Source organism: Gossypium arboreum, chromosome 6 (genome assembly GCF_025698485.1).
Source record: "Gossypium arboreum isolate Shixiya-1 chromosome 6, ASM2569848v2, whole genome shotgun sequence".
Taxonomy (NCBI): Eukaryota; Viridiplantae; Streptophyta; class Magnoliopsida; order Malvales; family Malvaceae; genus Gossypium; species Gossypium arboreum.
This window is the reverse complement of record NC_069075.1, coordinates 7,399,956-7,423,407: the sequence shown is the minus strand read 5'-3', so window position 1 is coordinate 7,423,407 and position 23,452 is coordinate 7,399,956. Positions and strand designations below refer to the sequence as shown.

Below are 23,452 nucleotides of genomic sequence, written 5' to 3'. Positions count from 1 at the left end.
ATCTTGATATTTTAAATAAACTAAAAGATGTCACTTTGGCGGCATTTTGTTTCAACTAATTTATTTAAAATATTAGACATCCTTAATTAAAAGCCAAAATCTGAATTTATTTGTTTCAAAATATTTACCTTAATTTCATCTTTCAATCAAATTAAAAGATAATCATATATATATTTGTAATACCGAAAATTTTTACAGTAAAATATTATCCGTAATATAGTAAAATAAGGAAATAAAGTGACAAAAAGGGAAATTTTGAGTTACATCAATATTAGGAAGTATATTATGATATATTAATTTAAGAAAGGACTAAATTGCAAAGATGAGAAAAGTCTTGTTGCACAAGAGTAAATACTCAAAATTTTAGGGGCTAAAGTGTAAATATAAAAAAATTGAAGGACTAATGGTGCAAATATTTTAAGGGTGGAATGATCTAGCAACCAAGAAAAATTGATGAATTAGGACCAAATTGAATAGGTGAAAAATTATGAGGGACTAAATCGTAATTTTACCAAATTAAGTGATGACTCAAGGATGGAATTTTAAAAGATCATGAAGGGCAAAATGGTAAATTAGTAAGAGAGAGAATTCTAGAATGTAATGATTATGTTGATGATATTCTAAATTAATTAATTAGATAAATATTATTTTATTAATATTTTTATGAGATATTTATTATTATATTATTATTTATTTAGTATAAAAAGAAGGAAAGATGAAGAATTATCATCACCTTTCCTTTCACATGCAAACCCGCGTAAGAGAAGAAGAAGAAAAGAAGTTTTCTTTCTTTACAATTTAGTCCTTCTACCAAAAATTCATTATTTTCACCTAAAAATTGAAAGAATTTCCATAGCCATCAAGAGAGAAAGATAGCAAGGAAATGATGGGGAGCAAGAATATCAAGTTGGATTCAAGAAATAGAAGCTGGAGGAGAGAGAAAAATCAAGTTAAAGATTGAAGCCAATAAGAAAAGGTAAGAACATCAAGATTTCAATATATTTTTAAGTTTAATATTGTTGAAAAAGCATGGAATTGATGTTGATTTAGAGTTTTCTTATATATGGTCTTATGTTCTTGTCATGTTAGTGAAGAGAAAATAAGAGAAAGTGATGAGAAATAATGTAGAAAAAGAAAATAAGAGTGTTATAAACATGGTAATTAATATCTTGCACTAAAACAGCCTACGACAAAGAGCAGTCTAACTTTGAAAAATCACCAAAAATTGTAGAAATCAAATTATAGGATGAATAAAATATGAAATTAAATATTATTGAGTTTAGTTTCCGCAATGAAGCTGTAAATCATGAGACATAATAAATTTTGTGAGACAAGGTCAGAATGATTTCGGGTTCCCCTGTTCTGAATTTGGAAAATCATAAAAAAATTAGATAAAAATAATTAGGGGCTTAAATTTATATTTTTAGAATCCTTAATGAGTATAGTTTCAAGAGAAATAAACAGGAATATCATTCGAATTCTGTACAAGGAGATAATTAATTTTTAGTGAAGAGGGGTCAGAACTTTTAGACAGCAGAACAGGGGTAACTTTAAAGAATAAACTGTACTTATTGGCTAAACCAAAAATTCTGAAAATTTTATGGTAAGAATATATATGAGTCTAGTTTCAGGGAAAATTATCGGATCTTAATTTGGAGTTCTATAGCTTCATATATAAATAATTTAGTGACTATGACATAGATGGATAACTTGAATATTCATAAAAGTAAATAATAAAGATTATAGATAATGTCACTTACAAGTGTGTTATATACATTAAGGATGTGGAATGGAGAGGAGGAGGAGAAAAATATATATGAATATTCAGCTAGCATGGCTAATTTGCATGTTTTAGGCTTAAGGACTAAATTGAATAAAATGAAAATTTCAGGGGGCAATTTTGTAAAAATGTCAAAATGACCAAATTGAAGGGAATGAATTGTTTTATTATCTAAATTAATAAATTGAATGAAATTGTCAATTTAAGATCGGGTGAAAATTGGAAAAATGGTAAATTACCAAAATGTCCCTAAATTTTGATATTTCCTCAATTTCGCTAGATAAGTTCGTATAAATTGAATTATATTCTCAAATACTTGAAATGTATGTTTTTTATATGAATATGATTTGAATGTTCATTGTATGAAAATTGATGAAACAGTAACATATTTGATAAAAAGGGGAAGAAATCCTGATTGAATGAAAGGAAAATTCGATGGATCTCTGAAAAGGAATTGACGGTAAAAAGGATCTAGCCCAGACAGGTGATCCTATCCTGATATAGCCTCTTGAAGAATACGTGTAAATGGATTTAGCCCGGACGAGTAATCCGAATTAGGGTCTGAATTTAGCCTGGACTAGTAATTCAGATCCAAGCTCATTAGAGTAATTGTCGTTGCAGGGGATTTAGCCTGGACTGGTAATCCCGACAATACTCTATGAGTTTATATTGCAGGGGATTTAGCCTAGACTGGTAATCCCACTGTAAGGATGAGGTTCGCGGGAGTGTGCTCTCTGATATGAAATGTGTAAGACCATGGTTGAAAGATACCATGGCAACCTGATATGAAATGTGTAAGACCATGGTTGAAAGATACTATGGCAACGTGATATGAAATGAATAAGAACATGGTTGAAAGATACCATGGCAGCGTGACATGAAATGAATAAGACCATGGTTGAAAGATACCATGGCAACATGACAGAAAATGAGTAAGACCATAGTTAAAAGACACTATGGCATCATGTCAAAGAAAAATAAGACCGTGGATGGGAGACGCGATGACATCTATTGAACAATTGATATTCAGGTAATATGTATCAGATGACGAATGGTTATATGAAATGGTTGTGTGAAATGTTTACAAGAATTGGTCATATGGAAATATATGTACAAAATAGTTGTATGAAATAATTATGAAGATGGATAAACGAAATAAGAATAAGTACATGGAATATAATTTATATTAAGTTTGATATAAACTTTACTGGAATAAATATACATAAAATATATGGAAATGATGGAGCATGAAATATTGATATAATGAAATGATTGATGTATACTTATGAAAAAACGGTAAGAGAATGATATGTTTCATGACATGTACATATATGACTATCTTTGATATGTTGATACAAGGAAATTATGTAAGTAAAGACAATTATTAAACTCAAGTGTGACATGTCGAGAAAATAAGTATATCAATATTGAATTTATATGAAATATGTGCAAGTATACTAACAATGATGTCGTTTGACGTTTAGACAAGTGTCAAGCTATTGATTGAATGGTAACATGTTTAATTATAAGAAGCATTGAAATGGTAAGTACTTAGATGAAAATAAAATTTAAGATTTTGTGAAATTTTTTATGATCCCGATTTAATTCCAGTTGGTTTTTAATGTATGTTTGGGGCTTCGAGGGCCCAATAGAGAGACATTATGATTATCTTCAAAATATGAATAATAAATGACTCAGAATTATCTGAAAATGTTCAGTAAACTCCGATAATGCCTCGTACCTATTCCAACAATGGATACGGGTAGGGGGTGTTACAATATTTATATAATTTTCCAAAACTAACATGCATTAAAGCAATCAAAGCATGTATATATTATATATTTATACATAATAAAATATATATTAAATAATTAAGCCATGCGTATATGTTAACCCCTTTTTTTTAACATTAAAATAAATTCCTTATACCATTAAAAAATAAAAAAGAAAAGGCACAAAGTGACAGAAACATGATTTTGCAAATACAGTAGCACAAATCATGAATAAAGAAAACAATTGAATCGCAAGAAAAAAATTAAAACGCAAAAACTTTTGTAATTGAATTCATCAATTTGAAAATCACTCAAATTAAAAATTAAAACAAAACTCTAAATTATTAAGATGAATTCAAGATAATCAAAATCTTAAAAATAAATAAAAAAATTACTTTAATATAAAACTTCAAATATCAATATATAAACCCATGAAATTTCATGAATCAATTATTCAAAAGAGGAACCTTAATCAATTCTCAATGATTCGATATGACGAGGCTCTAATACCAGTTGTTAGATTTGCAAAATAAATCTAAAATAAAACTGAATAAACCAGATCTATTCTGTCAAATAATCAAGAATAAAATTATATACGGAAGCGTACCTGAATCCATGAAATCCTTGAAGTTTTACTGGATTTTGGGGATTCGATCTTCCAAATTAGCACACAAGAAATTCAGAGAATATCTGTTCTCTCTCTTTCCTAATGATGGGATATTAGAAAAGATATCTTGTGTATAACTTAAGGACCATAACCCTAGTATATATAACCTTGGCATATTAGTTTTAAACAAATTCTTATTAGCCCATCATTAATTAAAATTTGATTAGAACTCACTTACTAAAGTATCTACACATATTTGACCCATATTTTATTTAATAATTAAAGCCCAATAAAATTCTAACCAAATTAGATTACTTTTAATTTGGGCTAACCTATCACAATAGTAAATAATAACATGTGATTACTCTTGTTATATATGTGATGTCTATATTTTTCAACATGTGATCCTCTAGGGATTTTCCAAATATATAAAGATCTTGAAATATATTAAAAATACCCGTGTTTAATACTCATACTCGAGTTTAAGTAATATCAATTTTGAGGGTTTATTTCTTTTTGCGCACTTGCTGAAAGAAGTCTTGCACACTTAATTTCTGTATTCCGAAAAGTAATGAATCATAAGATCGTATTAAACTTATTTCGATACTGATTTGCAACATTATGTTAAGGTCTCATTTACGTGCTCTGTAGGTTGAATCCATGGCACCGTTCTTCAGTACGGTTCTAGGAACAGTGGATCGTTTACCTTGTGAGGTACTGAAGCAGTGTTTGCAGGCTGGCCTTTATGACAATGTCGGAGAAGCTCTTATTGGTACTTGGCAGCAGGATGGTTTGAAGGGATTTTTCCGTGGGACCGGGGCCACACTTTGTCATGAGTTGCCGTTCTTTATTTTTATACTTTGGTATAGTTAGAATTTAATCACCGTACTTTTATTTTCAGGAATTTAGTCATTCTACTTTTTAAATTTAAAATTTAAATTCATTTGTTAATCTTGTTAGAATTCTTGTATGTTGGTATGACATTTAAAATAAAAAATAAAGTTGATATTTATATAAAAATAATATTTTAACGAACTTGAATTTAATAAAGAATTTTAACAAGCTAATAATTCTTAAAAATTCGCATAATCATTTTAATTAGAATAAAGTATTTAGGCTAACTAATGATATTATAAAGGTTAAGATATCAAATTATGTTAATATTAAAGTATATAAATTAAATCTCAAAGGGATTGGAATTGAAATTTACCCAAGAAGAAAAAATTATCAGTGTCCATTGTATATATATACTTGTATAGATTAAAGAATTTACTTTTATAAAATTTGGTACTAATTGATTTTTAAATCAAGCACTTGAAAATTTGTTAACACCAATTATTTTAGAATTTGGTCAATTGGATTGAGACTTAGTCGGAGTATCGGTTCGATTGGAGGGTTTGAATTGCTTGACACATAATTTAGTACAAATATGAACTATATGATGAACTAGTAGTTTAACCAATATTTTTAATATATATTTTTATTTTATGAATTTTTAATAATTCATTTGATCGAATAAAAATTTATAATCTGATCAATTCGATCATTGATTCAATTTTAAAAATATTGATTAACAATTATCAATTTAGGTGTTTGACAATAAATAATGATTTTTATGAATTTTTCCAAGAAAATTGAATTGAAATTGATTGAATTACTTAAGGTAACTCAATCGACTTTTATTATTTTGGATTCATTGATTTTTTAAAATTTTAATATAATTAAATTTATAGTACCTTCACAAATCATGATCTGGGTGAAAAAAACTTATATAACAAATATATTTATTAAAAATTAATATAAAATTAAATAATTTTTTATTGAAATGGTAAAGTTAAATATTTGATATGCATGTGTAAAGTCCAAATCCTATTATGATATTATTTTATTAAAAATATGAAAAGACAAAAACACCCTCATAAAAATACTTTATGGACACTTGACAACATCGACATGCATGGATGGGCTTTCTACCTAAATGGAGCAATCTTGTTCTAAAATTGATTTCATGATAATATTAATTATTTATCATGCATGATGTTTTGGGTTTAAAATACATTACGATTAAATTTTTATTAATTTACTATATAAAAAAGCGAAACACCTTCATAAAAATATAAGTTAATTTGCACATGAAAAGGTCTTCTAATAATTTCATAACTATAAAATAAAGAGTTAATGGTATCATATTCAATTTAAACCTTTTGCCGGGACGAAGTCAAAAAAATTTTTTAGGGGTCGGATGAAATTTTAATTTTCTATAGTTTATATTTTTATAATTTGTAAAGGACTAAATCAAATTTTTATAATTTTAGGGGGGCCAAAGTGCAATTTTACCTTTACTAATTTAAAATTTTTAAAAAATTTAAAGGGCCAAAAATATAATTTTACATTTTAGAGGGGTCGGGGCCCATGCCAGCCCCCCTAGCTACGCCCCTGCCTTTTGCACCCAATTAAACCCCTAAACTAACAAAATTGACTAAATAGATCTTTCAAAATTGACTAAATAGATCTTTTGACTGTTCATAACTAATGGTTACATTGATACACCTTCCACATCAACAAAAATAAAAAATTCAAAGAAAAAATTCAAATTCAAAATGAATCTAGATAATAATAAGGATGTATTTAAAAAATCATAAAAAATCAAAATTAAAATATATAAAAATATTATTAATTATAAAAATTATTAAAATTATATAAAATAAAAATAATTAAAAACATAAAAATATTTTATCATTTAATAACTTTTATATGATTCAAATTATTGGAATCCAAATCAAGGTAGCTAGTACTATAGCGGTGGATGTATCATTTTTTGTCTTACTACTGGTTGTTTCGATGCCAACATGTTTGATGTACCATTTTAAGTTTATCAATGTTTTAATTCTTTTTACACATATATTTATAGTCTAATTTTTAGTTTCTCAATAAGTTATATATTATATATATTTATATGTAAATAAGTTATAATTATATCTCAATTTTATTCATGTAAATATATGTTTAAATATATTAATTAGAATCAATAACTTAATTTAATAATTATTAATTTTAAATGTAATTATAAAAAATTAAAATGGTTAAGATAAAATAATTTAAAATATAAAAATTTTGTATTAACTTGTACGAGTCGGAACACATTGGTATAAGTTGGTATCGATTAATATGGACCAAAACACCTAAAACATACCAAAATTTTAATTGAAATGAAACATAGACTACTTGATACCAATTCAAGATCAAAGCGATATATACTTACTGATACGATCAATACCAATATTGTATTGGCTACCATGATTTATTTATTTTTAATAATCTCATTATGTATTTTGATCATATCTGTTCTTTTTGACACAATGCATAAAACTACCCATAGTCTCTTCCAACCCATAACTAAGAGGATAGTGCACTTCAGCGCACTCAAACCCACGTTCTCTTATATTGACAACAATGTCAATATTAATCAAGTTAAGACTCAATCCGCTACACTGAAAATATTTTAATTAGTACTTAGTAGCCATAATCACTTTCATTATTTGCCCATAAAACTCCCATTATTAACCAGACAGTCCTAGCTAGCTGGCAAAATTTATGATTTATGACAAGTTAGTAAAGATTTAATAATGGAAAAAGACAAATTAAAAAAGAAAACCCATATACCAACTCTTGGCTTGACCCTATTAAAGTTCCCATATACCAACTCTTGTCTTGACCCTATTAAAGTTCCAAAGTCTAATGAATCAATATGGGCCTTTTGAATTTCAGGCCAATTTTTTGGCTTATTTGCCCAATTCTGGACAAGCATCTGGAAAGTTTCAGTTGATTCATGTCCCAAATAATTGTGCTGTTAGCTCAATATATATGTACATATATAATGAACTTTTACCCTTTAACAAGATCTCATTAATTTTTTTATAGATTTATAATAAATTTGTTATGTTTTATTTAATTTTTAATATTCTTAAATTTATTAGTATACATAACAAATTTTATTAGTAAAAAAAAATATCAGTGATAACCAAAATTATGATAGCATCAAATATTCCGAAGAAGTACCAAAAAATTATGAGCATGTATCAAAAAACATGAGAAAGCAGGTACCCAAAAACTTACTTTATTTATTTAATTACGAAAAAGATTACCAAATATTGCTTTATTTATTTAATTAAAAAAATATCAGTATATATAATAAAATTTATAAGTATGCTACTGAATTTTGCCAATGTTTTTGGTTGACATTTTTGGTTTTTATGAACTTGCTATGTGGCCATTTTTTCTTATAATTTGTCCTCTTATGAGCTACTCATGCTGGGTTGTTTTACAGTGAAATCTTAGAGGTTGGTAGGACTTTAGTGATTTTATTGCTAATGTTCCAACTAATTCAACTGTTTGTGGATTTTTATGTTTAAACAAATCTTTTGACAGATTTTTGTATGACAGGACATGACTTCAGGATAGTAGTTATACGTTAGCCTCTACAATTATTTTATCTATGAGTAAATTATCCATATATCATGTTTTATCTTGTCCTAAATAATGGTGATCGAATTTGATTAATAAAGGGTTTGGAAATCATATGCTTTATCTTATAAGATTTATCTTTTTCCCTTTAAGCTTTTATATTGAAGATTTATATACTAATTTTACTTGGCTTATAAGGCTTTAATGTAGGGTAAATATTGGAGGTTTTAATCCAAGATTATTATGCACTAAATTGATATATTTATCTTCACAAAATCTACTATGATAAATGCCTCATTTTGCCAATAAATAGGCATTCTATTCGTGTGTATGTATGCATCTTTTGGAAAGTGTTTGTGTTAATTTTGTTTGTATCATTGATACTGGTTTACTCAGCACTCATTTCATAAGCATTATTGGAGAGATTTGAATTTGTTGCAAGTGAAATATTTGAGTAAGTGGTTATAACAAGTTGGCGTTATCTGTTAGAACAGGGATTATCTATTAAAGTTTCAATTACTTCTTGTTTGAGAATAGATCAAGATTTAGTCAATAGATTATTGAATCAATTATTGAATAAATCATTTAAAGAAAAAGACATCGTAAAATAGGATTATTTTTGAATGTATCTCTCTCTTTACTCTCTTTACTTATTGCCTTTGTTCATTGTCTTGTCTAAACTCATGTCCGTACATCACTTTGAACAAGAAGCAAACTGATTACCTTTTCACAAGTTATGGTTTTAGTTTAACTGCACCACAAGTTGCAACTACATGTAACTAGAACCATAATTTCTCCAACAATTTGAACCAAAAAAACCGATTAAACCAGTAAAAACCAATTGCATTGATTAAAAAAACATTTGAATCAGATTTAAGCTAGTTTAAATATTTAATATTATTATTATAATTTATTAAATCAATGCTTATGTTTCTATTATTATTTATTTGTGCTTATTAACTTTTGCTATTATTTTTAAATTTTAATTCTTTATAATTTTTTATTTTGTAATTATTGAACTAATAATTAACTGATTTAATCAAAATTAATAATAAAATATGAATAATTAATATAATATATACGTGATTGTAGCGCATTTAATATTAAATTTAGTTTTATGCATCATTTAATCTATTTTTATCCATTTAATATAGTACATAATTCAATTTTTTGTCCCATAAATTTGACACGTGTGAGAAAAACAAGAAACAAGAAAAGAAAAATTACACTTTTAATTTAACTTCTACATAAAATCAAAGGGGTAAACTACAAAAATAGTCACTTTTGTTTACCTCAGGTTACATTTTAATCACTTATATTTGAAATGTTACGTTTTAGTCACTTATGTTATTATTTTGTTACGAAGTGATCACTCTTCCGTTAAGTTCCATTATCTCCCTAACGGTAATCCTATGTGGCAGTCCAACTAGATTTTAAGTGCCAACTTGGATTTCCTAATGGGATGAGAATAGTTTTTTAATTAAATAAATTTAATTAATTAAAAATTTTAAACCCTAAATCTTAGTTAAAAAATCGTTCATCTCCCCCCTTGTTTTAGTTTTCTTTTTCAATTGACTAAAAAAGTTATTATGATCAAATTTTTTTATTCAGGTACAAAAACAAAAAAAGGATTCAATGGAGGGTCCAGGTATGTCTTCTTCATTCAATGGAGGGTCCAGGTATGTCTTCTTCACCGACAAATTTATATTCTAAGACTTAAAATGAAGTGGTTGTCGACAAATAAGAAGATGGTAATCGTTTTTGTTCCTAATCATTGTATTTTCCAATTCTTCACGTTCTTGAATATTTGGTTTCTCAATTCGATTTTTTCTGATCTAAATCGGCTTGTTTGTTCATAATCTCTTTGTGGGTATCTCTTTTTTCTGGTCTGAAATTCTTTTAGTTGTTAATATTCATATTAAGAATTTTAATTTAGGATTAAACAATAAAAAATCCAATATTTTATTTTTCAGTATTGAATAAAAGAGATAGAGGAATGCAAAGAAGACATACTTAACCCTCCATTGAATCCATCTTTATGAAGCAGTCAATTTTGATGTCAACTATTTTGATCTTAATAATAGTTTTTTCACTCAAATAAAAAAAAATCATTGGAAAAAAAAGAAGAGACTGAAAAAAAATTAAAAATAGGAGATAAACAGTTTTTTTAGTTAAGGTTTAGGTTTAAAAATTTTAATTAATTAAAATTTTTAATTAAAAATCTATTTTCATCCCATTTAGAAATTTAACTAAATTTAGTTGCACTGCCATGTAGGATTACCGTTAGAGAGATAACAGAACTTAACGGTAGAGTGATCACTTCGTAACAAAATAGTAAGTGACTAAAACATAAGATTTTAAACATAAATAACTAAAATGTAACCCGAGACAAATAAAAGTGACCATTTTTGTAGATTATCCAATCAAAAGCCCTAAATGTTTATGAACCCTAATAAGAATTTAAAACCCTACATTGAAGTGATTTCCCCGTTTTTGCGATTCCGGAATCAATTAGGGTTTCTATTTTAAACCCTTTTCAATGAAAGCCCGTTCAATTAGTGTATCTCCAGACTGTAATTACGCCATGGCGATCTGGTTTGGTTGCCATTTTTCACTACGTCAACAATTGCAGTATTGGCTTGATACTCTGGCACACTTTAATAGTGTAACTCAAAACTCCAGTGTAGATTGTTATTTCTACGGTTACTGCTGCTGCGACTACGGGATCACGATGTTACTTCTTAGGAAATGGAATAACATCCTCTTGGAATAAGTGCCAATGAATGTACAGCACCAAGCTTTGATGGACCCATTGCAATGACAGATTTATCACATGGCAATGGAAGCTGCTTGGCATATAGTATACGTCATACTTGGCCCTAGCTGTTCTCTGTTGATTTGTTTGGTTTGGTATCATTAAAAAAAATGGTACAAATTTTAGGCTTTACTTCCTTTGTGTAATTTCATGTATATATATATATATATATATATATATATATATAATCTGATTAAATTTCCAATAACACTGTGAATAAGAACATTATGGAAATACTTTCCAAATGTGTGATAATTGTTTACGAAAAAACAACATTTGAAACTTTAAATGAGACTATCCAATTAGAACTCAGATGAATCCTCTATAAAAATTGGAATCCTTCACCTTAAAGTAGACTGAAAACTAATACCATTTGACTATTTTCGTCAGCATAATGCTTTAAATCAATTTCTTCAACAAATCATTCCCCAAGGTGAATTCTTCTTTTAGTTCATTTCCTGTACTTCTAGCGTTCAAAAGGTCTAGTTGCTGGATTCTTAGTCTTCTTTTGTAATCGTTTATTATTATTTGTTTTTTTTTTTTTGTGTGTGTGTGTGTTGAAATTTTGGCTCTAGCTCGGTGGATTCTTTTTTACTTGGTGCAAAGAACTTGTTGAATCTCAAGTTAAGTGTATATTTTGAGTTTGCGTAACAGAAAATTGACGATTTTTAGGCTATTTAGGGGAATGGAATCGATTTCCAATTCGATTGAAGTAGGAAACGAAGCTTTTTTTTCCCTTTGAATTGGCTGATTTCTTTTTCCAATTCAATCAGGCTCATGTTTATTATTTCTAGTTTTTCGGTTTTTGTGTTGTACAAATATGGTTGTTGATGAATCTCAAGAAAAATGCAAATTTTTGAGTTTGTATAATAGTAAATTTACAAATTTTTAGGCTCTTTAGGGGAATGGGATTGATTTTTTATTCTATTCAAGTAATAAAAGAATCTATCTTCACCCTTTGAATTGGCTGAAATTTTGGTTTTTCAATTCGGCTCATGATCTTTTATGTTTTTTTTTGGCGTTTCTTGACTTGTTGAATCTTAAGAAATGTGCAACTTTTGAGTTTGTGTGACATGAGATAGATTTTCGATTTGATTCGAGTGGTAAAAGAAGCTATCTTTACCCTTTGAAGTGGCTGAAGATTTGGTTTTTGTCAATTGTCTTTTTGGTACATAACTTTTGCCAATTTGGCTCTTGATTTTTATGTTTTTTTTTTTTTTTTTTTGTGTGTGTGTGTGTGTTTATAGAGAAAATGATGTCGAAGAGTGATCCGCTTGAATCAAATCCAATTCGGATTCGGTTCATAAAAGAAGTATTTTCACCTCTTGAATTAGGCAATAAGAAAGCTGCAAAAGATCTTGAAAGTTGTTGGGGAGTGTCTAATGATCAAAGAAAAAAATTCGAATTGATTGCCCCATTGAGTGGTAGTGATAGTGATTGGAATAGTAAGGTTCAAATCTTCAGTGTGAAGAACAGAATCGGTGTTAATAATCGGTCGAATCATGTTCGTAGTGAAGTGAGAATGAAAGGATTGTCTATAAAGGTTCCGATGGATGTTTTTATTGGCATGTTTTCGTCGGAAAATGAGCTGAACGATAAAAAGGTCGAGGCAGTTAGGAAAGGATTGAAAGGAAAATATATTGATACAGTTGAAGGGACTTGTATGAATCGGTTGCTGTTTGCAGCGAATTGGTCGGTGCTGGTTAACAGATTTGTTGAGGCTATACCGAGCTCATTCAAGTCTGGGAATAAACGGATTCAGAAAATGGACAAAAATAAAGAGTGTCTAAGTTCGTGTACTCGTGACGTGGAATCAAAGGCACTGTTTGAGTTTAAGCCTGGAGAGTCGAGGGCCCGGGTTATCACGAGGAATGAGGGTTTGGAACATAATCATGATCGAGAGAATGTACTGTTTGAATGCTTTATAGGATTTGCATTTGATCAGTTGACCCAAAATCTTCAAAAGCTTGATTATTTAAAAGCAGTTGCAAGTATTTGGGATGGTCGAAAAGTTTATGTAAATGGATTTTTGGGAAATTTGAAGTTTGCTAAAGTGGGAGGTGTTCCGTCCGGTCTTGTTGGTGTTGGTACGGGCGGTAGGGAAGAAACTGGTGGTAATTCATCACAAAAACTGGCCGGTCTGATACGTAACATTCCTCTATCAGATGTGAAGCATTTGAGATTGACCTTATCGATGATCTCGCCTACGGATTTGACTGAGCTTCCACTGCTATTGGGCCAGTCTTTGCTAGACCTTCCAGACAAGAAGAAGTTATTCTCTGTCCAGGAGTTCTTCAGATATACCAAGTCTGAAGGTATGGTTTATCAGACAGCTTAGCTATACTACAGTCTAACTTACATCCAAGTCCGAGTTACATAGTTATGCACCAACTTTTACTCAGTTTTTTTATTCTTTCAGGGAGGAGGTTCTTTGAAGAACTGGATAGAGATGGCGATGGCCAAGTAACTTTAGAAGATCTTGAAGTTGCAATGAAAAAAAGAAAATTGCCAGTGAAATATTCTCAGGAATTCATGCGCCAGACCAGAAGAAATCCATTTTCAAAATCCTTTGGCTGGAAGCAGTTTTTATCCTTGATGGAACGGAAGGAGCCAACCATTCTTGAAGCTTATACTTCTCTTTGTTTAAGCGAGTGTGGGACTCTCCAAAAGAGTGAAATATTGGCATCACTTAAAAATGTCGGGCTTCCAGCAACCGAAGACAATGCTGTCGCCATGATGCGGTTTTTGAATGCAGGCACTGAAGAATCTGTTTCATATGGACACTTCCGCAATTTTATGCTTCTTTTGCCTCCTGACCGACTACGTCAAGATGATCCTCGGTAAGGTTAATTTTCCATTTGAAGGGTCTTATTCTGAAACTGTAGTGGAATCACAAGGTCGAATTTAATTTACTGTCCAATTTTCGTTGGTTTGGGCTGAAGTTTTAGAAGTTCAAACTTTAGATTTACATCTGGGTTTCTCATTGTATATATTTAGTATAATGTTTAGGTCCTCCCTTTTTTCTTCGTTGAACTATGGGTGTAAACAAGACATCTGTGTTCATAAGCTATATAGGTTTGACTTGGAAAAAATTGAATATGGCTTGGTCAATGCCGACTCGAGCTTGAACAGTTTTAATTATCAAGCGAGCTGGATTCAAGTATTCTAAGCCTAATTGAGCTTCTTTTTGTATTAAATACAGGAATATCTGGTTTAAAGCTGCGTCTGTTGTTGCTGTTGCACCGCCTGCAGAAGTGCCAGCTATAAGTGTTCTTAAATCCGCAATTGCTGGGGGTCTTTCATGTGGATTATCTTCAGCTCTAATGTATCCAATCGATACTGTGAAGGTAAATTCTTCAACCTAGTGCCATTTTTTATGTAATAATATCCATTTGTGAACATCTAGTAAAATCCATAGTCATCATATCTTTCTTGAGGATATTATCTGGAGTATGGAGAGCTCATCTGGTGTAAATTTACTGGTGCGAGCTATATCCGCAATTGATACACAACACAAGCTCCATGCTTGACTGGTCCGTGATCTGGTAAATTGAGGGAAACCAACTGTTTGTCACATTTAAAAAAAATAAAGAAATGCTTCGTTTTTTATATCCTTTCAGCACTAAAGGTTGCAAGCTGTAAAATTTCAGAAGTGAGTGTTTATTCGTAAAGTTAAGATACACTTGTGGACTTTATTGCTGAAACCGTTGATGTTTCGGCTCATCTCTGGCTATTATGTCATCAGGCCTTTTCATGATTTTTTTTTTTTTTTCTTCTTTTCCATTTTTGTACTTTATTAGACTCAGTTGCAAGCATCAACCACCCTGACATTCCTGGAACTTATGTCAAACATTCCACAAGTCGGATTACGGGGGCTTTATAAGGGTTCCATCCCTGCAATTCTTGGACAGTTTTCAAGGTTTTATAATTTTTTTTGTTGTTGTCTGTAGTTCGTTTTGCTTTCTGTCATTTATTTGTGCGATCGGTTTTCTTTCAACATTGCAGCAATGGGTTGCGGACAGGAATATCTGAAGTAAGCAAGCTTGTATTGATCAATGTGGCTCCGAACCTCCCTGACATCCAGGTAATTATTGTTGCACTATTACTTTTTTTGTGAATTTGTTATTTAATTTCTCCCTTGTTTCTTTGTAATTGGCTTCCCTAATTTTCCATTTTGAAAGAACGTCCGATATCTTATAAGTTTTCTTCCAAGGGCCATTCACAAAGCTACTTTTTGTTTGGGCCCATTTAACTAAGAAAAACAAAAATTTACATGTTAAAGGAAGTTTCTTATTCTTCTTTTGTGTAAATGACTGGCGGAAGAAGAAAGATTATATTATTATAAAGGAAAGTTTACAAGGAGAGGATATTTGAAAAGAAAGTAAAAAGTTTACAAAGTTATTTTTGATATTGATTTCGATCTAAATCTCGATGCCTTGTTTAGGCTACATATATCATTATTTATAGCAAAATTTCTAAACTCTATTTAATTTTTCTTCAATCCCACACAGTGTTACTGATAAGGATCCTATCTTGTCATCAACATAGTTGTTTCCACGTTGCTTGGTCTTGTCACATCATTTATCTTCCACGTTGCAACCTTTTCTGATGCCTTTTTCTTCAAGTTGTCTTCTCTTTGTTCATAAGTGTTTCTTGGACATCATCTCACCACGTGATTGGCCTGTTTTAGCTTTATCCTTCTTAGATATTATCTAGATTCATTAACTCTATTTCATCTAGGTGTAATGAATTTGGTGACAGTTTTGGCGAGTTGCAAAGCTTCCACGTATTTCTGATTTCTTCTATTATTTCTGATGGAAAATCATCGATCTCCATATCAACCATCTTTTTTAAGAGTTCTTTTAGATTCTTCATCTCTCTTATTCTGGAAATTTTCAGTTTCATCTGCTACTATTTTTCTTCCATCAGTCATCAATCTATAAGGCACCGTTGTTGCTGGGATTCGGGTATGAGTATTGGATATGGTTATATTCAATTTTTTCTAGGTATTTGGAGAGTTCTTGGATGGTCATGTTCTCATATTGATATTTGGATAGACACACGAACTTAAAGAAAAATGAAGAGTTGGAGTATCATAGTAGTTCACATTCAAAGCAATACATGAATGTAAACAACAACAAAAATTGAACAAATTGTTCTAGTAAATTTTGATTCCTCAATATAATTACGAAAACAAAGATCCAAACATCAAGTCATTGGTTGTGTAATTCTTAGATTTGTGCCGGATCCCCTTGTTAGTCAGTAGTGTTTTTATGTGCTCGTGAAGTCTCGTACCAACTCTTTCTTTGTATGTGAGTGAATCCAATGTGCTTTTCTGCCATGTTGCTACTATTTTTCGTTTTCTTGAATTACTCATGTTTGATGCATATCTGGACATGGGGAACTGGGGTGTGATCCTCCAAGGATTCACCAAACGCGTTACAATTTTGAAAATTATTAAAAATACCTGTGTCCGATTCTCATACTCGAGTCCAAGTAGCATGGCTTTTGTGGGTTTGTTTCTCTTTCTGTGCATGTGGAAAGTTGTCTTGCACACTTAATTTTCATTTGCAACACCGAGTTAAAATCTCATTTCTGTGCTCTGTAGGTTAAATCCATGGCATCATTCCTCGGTACAGTTCTAGGAACAATGGCACGTTTACCTAGTGAGGTACTGAAGCAGCGTTTGCAGGCTGATCTTTATGACAATGTCGGAGAAGCTCTTATCGGTACTTGGAAGCAGGATGGCCCGCAGGCCTTTTTCCGTGGTGCTGGGGCCACACTTTGTCGTGAGTTGCCGTTCTATGTTGCAGGGATGGGCCTTTACACTGAATCCAAAAAGGTATTTTTGTATTTGCATCGAGATTTTTCTTTCCACCAATTTATTTGCCAGTGGTGGCATGCTGAAGGGACTTACATAGGCAGTCCTCCCTAACAGTGCACTTGTCTTAATAATGCAAGTTCCTTGTAGTTGTAAGATTCCGTGGAAGAACCGATGTACACCTTAATAGAATGCCAGTATACTCGCTCATATACTTGATTTCATCTCCCGCTGAATCATATGTGGATTCCTTTGAATTATGGGACTTAAATCATAATTGTCATTATTTTTATCCGAATTATCGTTTTGCTTCTGCATTTTTGTTTTAGTTTACCCAACAACTTATAAGACGGGAACTGGAACCGTGGGAAGCAGTTGTTGTCGGAGCTATTTCCGGAGGGTTAGTTTCTGTTATTAGTACACCATTCGATGTCATTAAAACTAGAATGATGACTGCATCTGGGGGCCAAAACGTATCGATGTCAGCGGTAGCCATTTCTATACTCCGTCACGAAGGGCCCCTTGCCCTGTTCAAAGGACTCATACCAAGGTTTTTTTGGATTGCTCCCTTTGGCGCCATGAACTTTGCCGGCTACGAGTTGTTGAGGAAGGCTATGGACGGAAACAAAGACATTGCAACGGATCAAGTATCCGGAAACAAAGATATTTCTATGGATCAAGTCTCCGAAAAAGAAATCAGCTAAAATATGAACCATTATCTTCAAATGGCCTCTGCTTTTGTTAAGGTTAAATTCTGATATTAGTTGGTGTACTACGCCTAAGTTATGCATTTAATACTCATACTTTAATTGGGTTATTTTTTAGTTTGAACTTTTTAATTTTTAAAATTGTAGTTTTTACTAAATTATAATCGTTAAATTCATTAAGTTTTATTATTTTTAAAATTTGACATGACAAACATATTACATATGCGATATTGTAACAGCTTGCTATTTCTTATTCACAAAAAGTCTATTAATGGATTTTTTGTCAATGCGTTTGCATTAATACTGAAATTTTATAATTTATAAAGTATTAAAGAACCTATACTAAATTTACAATTTTATGCTTAGTATAATATTAATTGTAACAGCATATTTTCAAAGGTCTTGGAAACAATGGTTTCAGGGCCACCAAATCTGACGAGTAAGTTTGTAAATATTATTATTTAAAATTTACGAGTCAAATGTAATTTTTTTTTAAAAAAAGTTTTTTGATTTGATAATATATGTCATATAAGTGATTTAGTAAGTTCAAGCAAGTGGTTTTAGAAAATAAGGTATTGGGACCTTCTTTTTATAAATTGAGCCGTAAATATTTTTCATAAATATTTACGGAGTGTCATTAAGGTGGTATTAAAGTTTCGTTAATGAATTTTAACGTTTCAATAGTTAATTAATTAAAAATGATCAAATTAAAAAATATGCATTCCTGGGACTTCGTTACAGTAAACAGGACTCGTAAATATTTATTAAAAATATTTACGAAGCTAGTTGTGTAGTTAATTAGGTTTCGATTAACTGAATTTGCATGAATTAAGAGTAATTAGGTATAGGACTAAATTGTATATAATGTAAAAATTGAATTATAGATTAAAGAAAAATTAAAGGGACCAAAAAAACAATTATGCCATTACTTAAAATTGAGGTGGCATAAGATAGATTTTTACAAGTTTATTATAAATATATGTTATATTATATAATAATAAAACAAAGAAACAGAATAGAAACGAAACAGGGAGAAGGAAAGAAAGAAAAGAAAAAGGAAAGGAAGGAAGGAGAAAGCCACGACCTTAGGGGCTTCAATTATTCAAAGTTCAATTGGTTAGTCAATTTAGTCCTTTTTTCTTTTAATTTTTATGTTTTTGGAATCTCGGTGTTATAAATACTACCCGACCCATGTCAAAATTTTAGAAATTATTGAGTTTTTAGGTGTTGTTAATGTTGAATAATTTTAGTATTAGGGACTAAATTGATAGATTTTTAAGCTAGAAATGAAAAAGGATTAAATTGTAGAAAAAATAGTAAATTTTGTGTAGTAGGGACTAAACTGTGAAAATTTTGAAATTAGGAATTTATGTGAAAATAGGGAGTTGAATTTAGCCTAAAGTGGAATTTACATGAAAATAAAGAATTAAATGTGAAGAATAAAAGTTAGTCTCGATTTAGGGACTAAATTGGAATTTAGGCAAATGTTGGATAAAAATTCAAATATTCAATGTGAAATTGAATTGTATTGTATTGATGAATTTTTAATTGTTCTAATTTCATAGCTAACGTCGTACTGGAATCCTCGACTAAAAAAGGGAAAGATAAAGTCGACGTGGAATAGCTCGGACCTGGTTTGTATTTCTATAATCCAAATCTAGTTATAAATTGTAGTAATTTTTATTTAATGTTTATAGTAAGTGATTGAGGTGAGTATTTGGCACTTTGAAACTGAATTGAATTAAAAGTTGATTGAATGGATTAAATTGATTATTTGAATTGAAATGAATAAATATGTGCAAATATGATAATTGAATATTGCTTGTATTTGAAAAGCGAATTGAAACCCTATTAACTATATCGGGCTGAGTTGGATATAGATGGCATGCCATAGGATTGGAAGAGTTCAGGGATTACTTCGAGTTCGACTCGATGAGACACTAGGTGTCATTAAATTACTTCGGATTAATTCGATGGCATGCCAAACTGGTGTGTTTTGATTGGATTCGTGTATTTGTCCGAGTCCGAGTCGTGTTAATAGGGGTAATTAAATGAGATGACACTATAATTGATATTGGATGGTATTATATTGAATTGAAATGGGATAGTGAATTAAAATATACAAATGAAATGCATGAATTATGTGTTCATGAAATGGATATGAAATGAATAATATTACTGTTAATTGATATGTGGGTCAAAGTGAGAAAAGCTATTATATAGCAAGTGATGGAAATTGAATATGGTATAAAATAATGTATTCAAGATTTGAGTATTGTATGGATTGTGTTATTATATAAATAAATATGGTTTTAAATGTTCAAATGTGCTTAATATTTAATTGTGCATATTATATTGTTTTATATTTAATTATTCAGATTATAGAAATACCACTGAGTTTATACTCAGCGTATGGTTTTTGTTTTTCGTGCGCAGGTTGGATACTTAACTTTGATCAATGATTCAGCATCCAATAACGATCTCGAACTCAAAAGTGGTGATGTTTATCCCTTGTGTTGGCATGTACCTGGGGTGTCTAAATAATAGTTATTTTGTAGTTTGATTGTAAATGAGGTTATAAGTTTAATTTTGGTTGGTTTTATACATATAAATATGTGTTTGTTTTTTAAGCCATATTATACCATGGTAAATTGAACTAAATCTAGATAGGTGCATGTGAATTTAATTTTATGTTTAAGTGCTTATGAACTAGGCAAGTTGATTTGGATTTGGTATGTTTATAATTTAGATTAAAATGATGCTTTGATGACTTGTTTTTATGATACGAAATGTTTGAAATTTCTGTTTGTTTGTTCTGTAAACTCCGGTAATGCTCCGTAACCTGGTTCCGGTGAAGGATAAGGGTTGGGGGTGTTACATTTAGTGGTATCAGAGCTTTGCAGGTTTAGCCGATTCTTGGACTAAATCGAGCTTAGAATTGAGTCTAGAGGTACATGCCATAATTGAGTCTAATTAAGCCGGGATTTGGATGCTGATATATTTGTTTTTGTTTTATAGTTGAAAATGTCGAATGATTATAATGATTATGTTGATGATAAATTTTATGTTATATGTGTGTATATATGAGAGTCAAATTTTGAGGCTTTACGACCTTCACCCCCTCATCAGTACAGTTTTATAGAATGAAATTCACAAAATTTAGATTGAATAAGCTCACAAGTATGAGACTGAAGAGTTTAGTGGCAGAATGATTAATAATGCGGTAAGAACTCAGAATGGGTTAGCAAGTAAAAACAGTTCTAAAAGAGATATCAGTTTTTTCTGAAGATTATTCAGGATACGCAATGTCGCTATTAAGGAAGAAGTTATTCACGAGTAATCGACTTATTCAAGTATGGTATTTAAAGAAAAGATTAACCGGAATTTCTTCTGAATTGATTTCTTCAGTGATTGGAATAATATGGGATCATTGCTGACTGTAATAGTTAGTAGGATAGTGTTGACATTGCAAAGATATCTGAATGCAACTATTATAGTCGCGTATTTTATAGTGATCTCTTCTAGGTATTCTATATGTTCTTTTATTCTCAGAGATATATGTAATTTTTCATTTTCAGAGGTGATTCTTATCGTAAGATAACGTTAGCTAATCATAATGTTAGACGAAATTATTATTAGTCTAGTTGATTCATGATCGGCATTGCTCTATCTTTCTTTGGTTTTCTAATCCATTATGTTCAATAGAAGACTTGATGATAAGACTCATATGATGCTATTTTCTACTTCTACTAGTTGAAGCTCTGAATTACATATATGCAATTTATATTGTCTCTATCACAACTATTTCTAGTGCGTATGAGCGATATTATTCTTCTGGATTTTTCTCTAGGATATCATTGATGTCTTTATTATTCTATGTGGTTTTTATTCTCGAAAATTCAGTATAGTTTCACATATTGGATTTCATTATCTTGGTTTTCTTATCATTCTTATTGTTTGATTTATCAAAAATGATTCATCTGTAAGAGATATTCATTGGCTGGAGGTAATTATATTTATTGCTATTATAAATCCTGGTTCGATCATGGGAGCTCGGTGATATGGATATTAGACTATAGAAGTTGTATTACTGCACTGGTTGTTATTGGGACTACTTTCGGTTTTCCTCTTCTATTTTGGAGTGCACTATTGATGTTGAGGTATTCTTCTATCTATATGGTTGAAACGTCAGTCCTATTATAGCACTATGATTTTTAATCTATCTGATGGTTGTGGCTTCGGCATAGTTCAAAGCTTCGATGTTAATAATTGAAATAGCATTGTTATATATAATCCATTTCTAACTTTCGTGAATGGGTTGACATTAGCAAAAAGGTAGACGGTGGAAGATTGAGCTCAAACTTGTATATTGGTTTTCATTCCTCAAGTAATCTTAATTAATGTCAACAAGTTAAAATGGGATGTTATGTTTCGTTTAAGTTAATGCAGTTTTTAAGGATCATTGATTAGTCTTCTGAGGGAATCGTGATAGATTGTATGTCTGGGTTGTCTTGACAACAAGAAGAAGGGATTATTCTGAAATGTTATTATCTGATAGATAAAATCGACTTAGTTGTTTCAATCAAAGTGGGTTGTTCATTGAAAATTTAATTGAGTTATATACATTTGAGTCTATCCTCAAGTCTGAGAATAAATTTTGTGCATTTATAGGTAAATAGATGGACAGTTAGAATAAGAAATTCAGATTCTAGAAGACTTGATATAGAAATATATCTATCAAGTCAGTTCTAATTGGGAAATGTTATTATGGGTTAAAGTAGTCTCGATTGTTGAAGTTATCGCACTTGTGTAAAATGATATTGCTTGACGCTTTTCTGGAAAAAGGGGAACAAATATCAGTTGAAAGTTATAGATGCAACCACATCAGAAACATCAATCAGAGTTTGATAATCCGGGTTTCTCAGTTAAGTTTCGATAGACTATTACTGAGAATTTCTCGATAGTTATAATACTAATGATAAAGTGATGACAGGAGAACATCAGAGCTACTGAGTTAAATTCAGGTATAGTATCAAGTTCTAAAATGAGTTCTGATATGGGTTTGGAAATGATATGAGTTATGATTGTTTTTTATGGACTTCGATTGAAAAGTTGGAAGAAAGACTTGATTAATAGCTTGTACCATGTAAGAAATTTCGAGGACGAAATTTTTGTAAGGGGAAAGAGTTGTAACAACCAGTTTTGCAGTGGTGTCGGAAACAATGGTTTCGAGGCCACCAAATCTGACGAGTAAGTTCATAAATATTATTATTTAATATTTACGAGTCAAATGTGATTTTTTTTTTAAAAAAAAGGTTTTTGATTTGATAATTTCTATTATATAAGTGATTTATTATAAAAATAAGGTATTGGGACCTTATTTTTATAAACTGATCTGTAAATATTTTTATAAATTTTTATAGATTGTCATTAAGGTGGTATTAAAGTTTCGTTAAAAAATTTTAACGTTTCGATATTTAATTAAT

The 23,452-nt window shown here is 30.3% G+C and overlaps 1 protein-coding gene across 1 annotated transcript; it reads left to right on the top strand.

Annotated features, from left to right (window-relative positions):
• Positions 1-11,647: 11,647 nt before the first annotated feature.
• On the top strand, positions 11,648-18,164 carry LOC108484504 (calcium-dependent mitochondrial ATP-magnesium/phosphate carrier protein 2-like). Its single transcript, XM_017788314.2, has 8 exons — positions 11,648-11,871; positions 12,686-13,753; positions 13,858-14,278; positions 14,641-14,785; positions 15,239-15,357; positions 15,444-15,522; positions 17,047-17,280; positions 17,589-18,164. The coding sequence occupies exons 2-8, from the start codon at positions 12,691-12,693 to the stop codon at positions 17,961-17,963; spliced, it is 2,436 nt and encodes an 811-aa protein (XP_017643803.1). The 5' UTR covers positions 11,648-11,871; positions 12,686-12,690; the 3' UTR covers positions 17,964-18,164.
• The last annotated feature ends 5,288 nt before the right edge of the window (positions 18,165-23,452 follow it).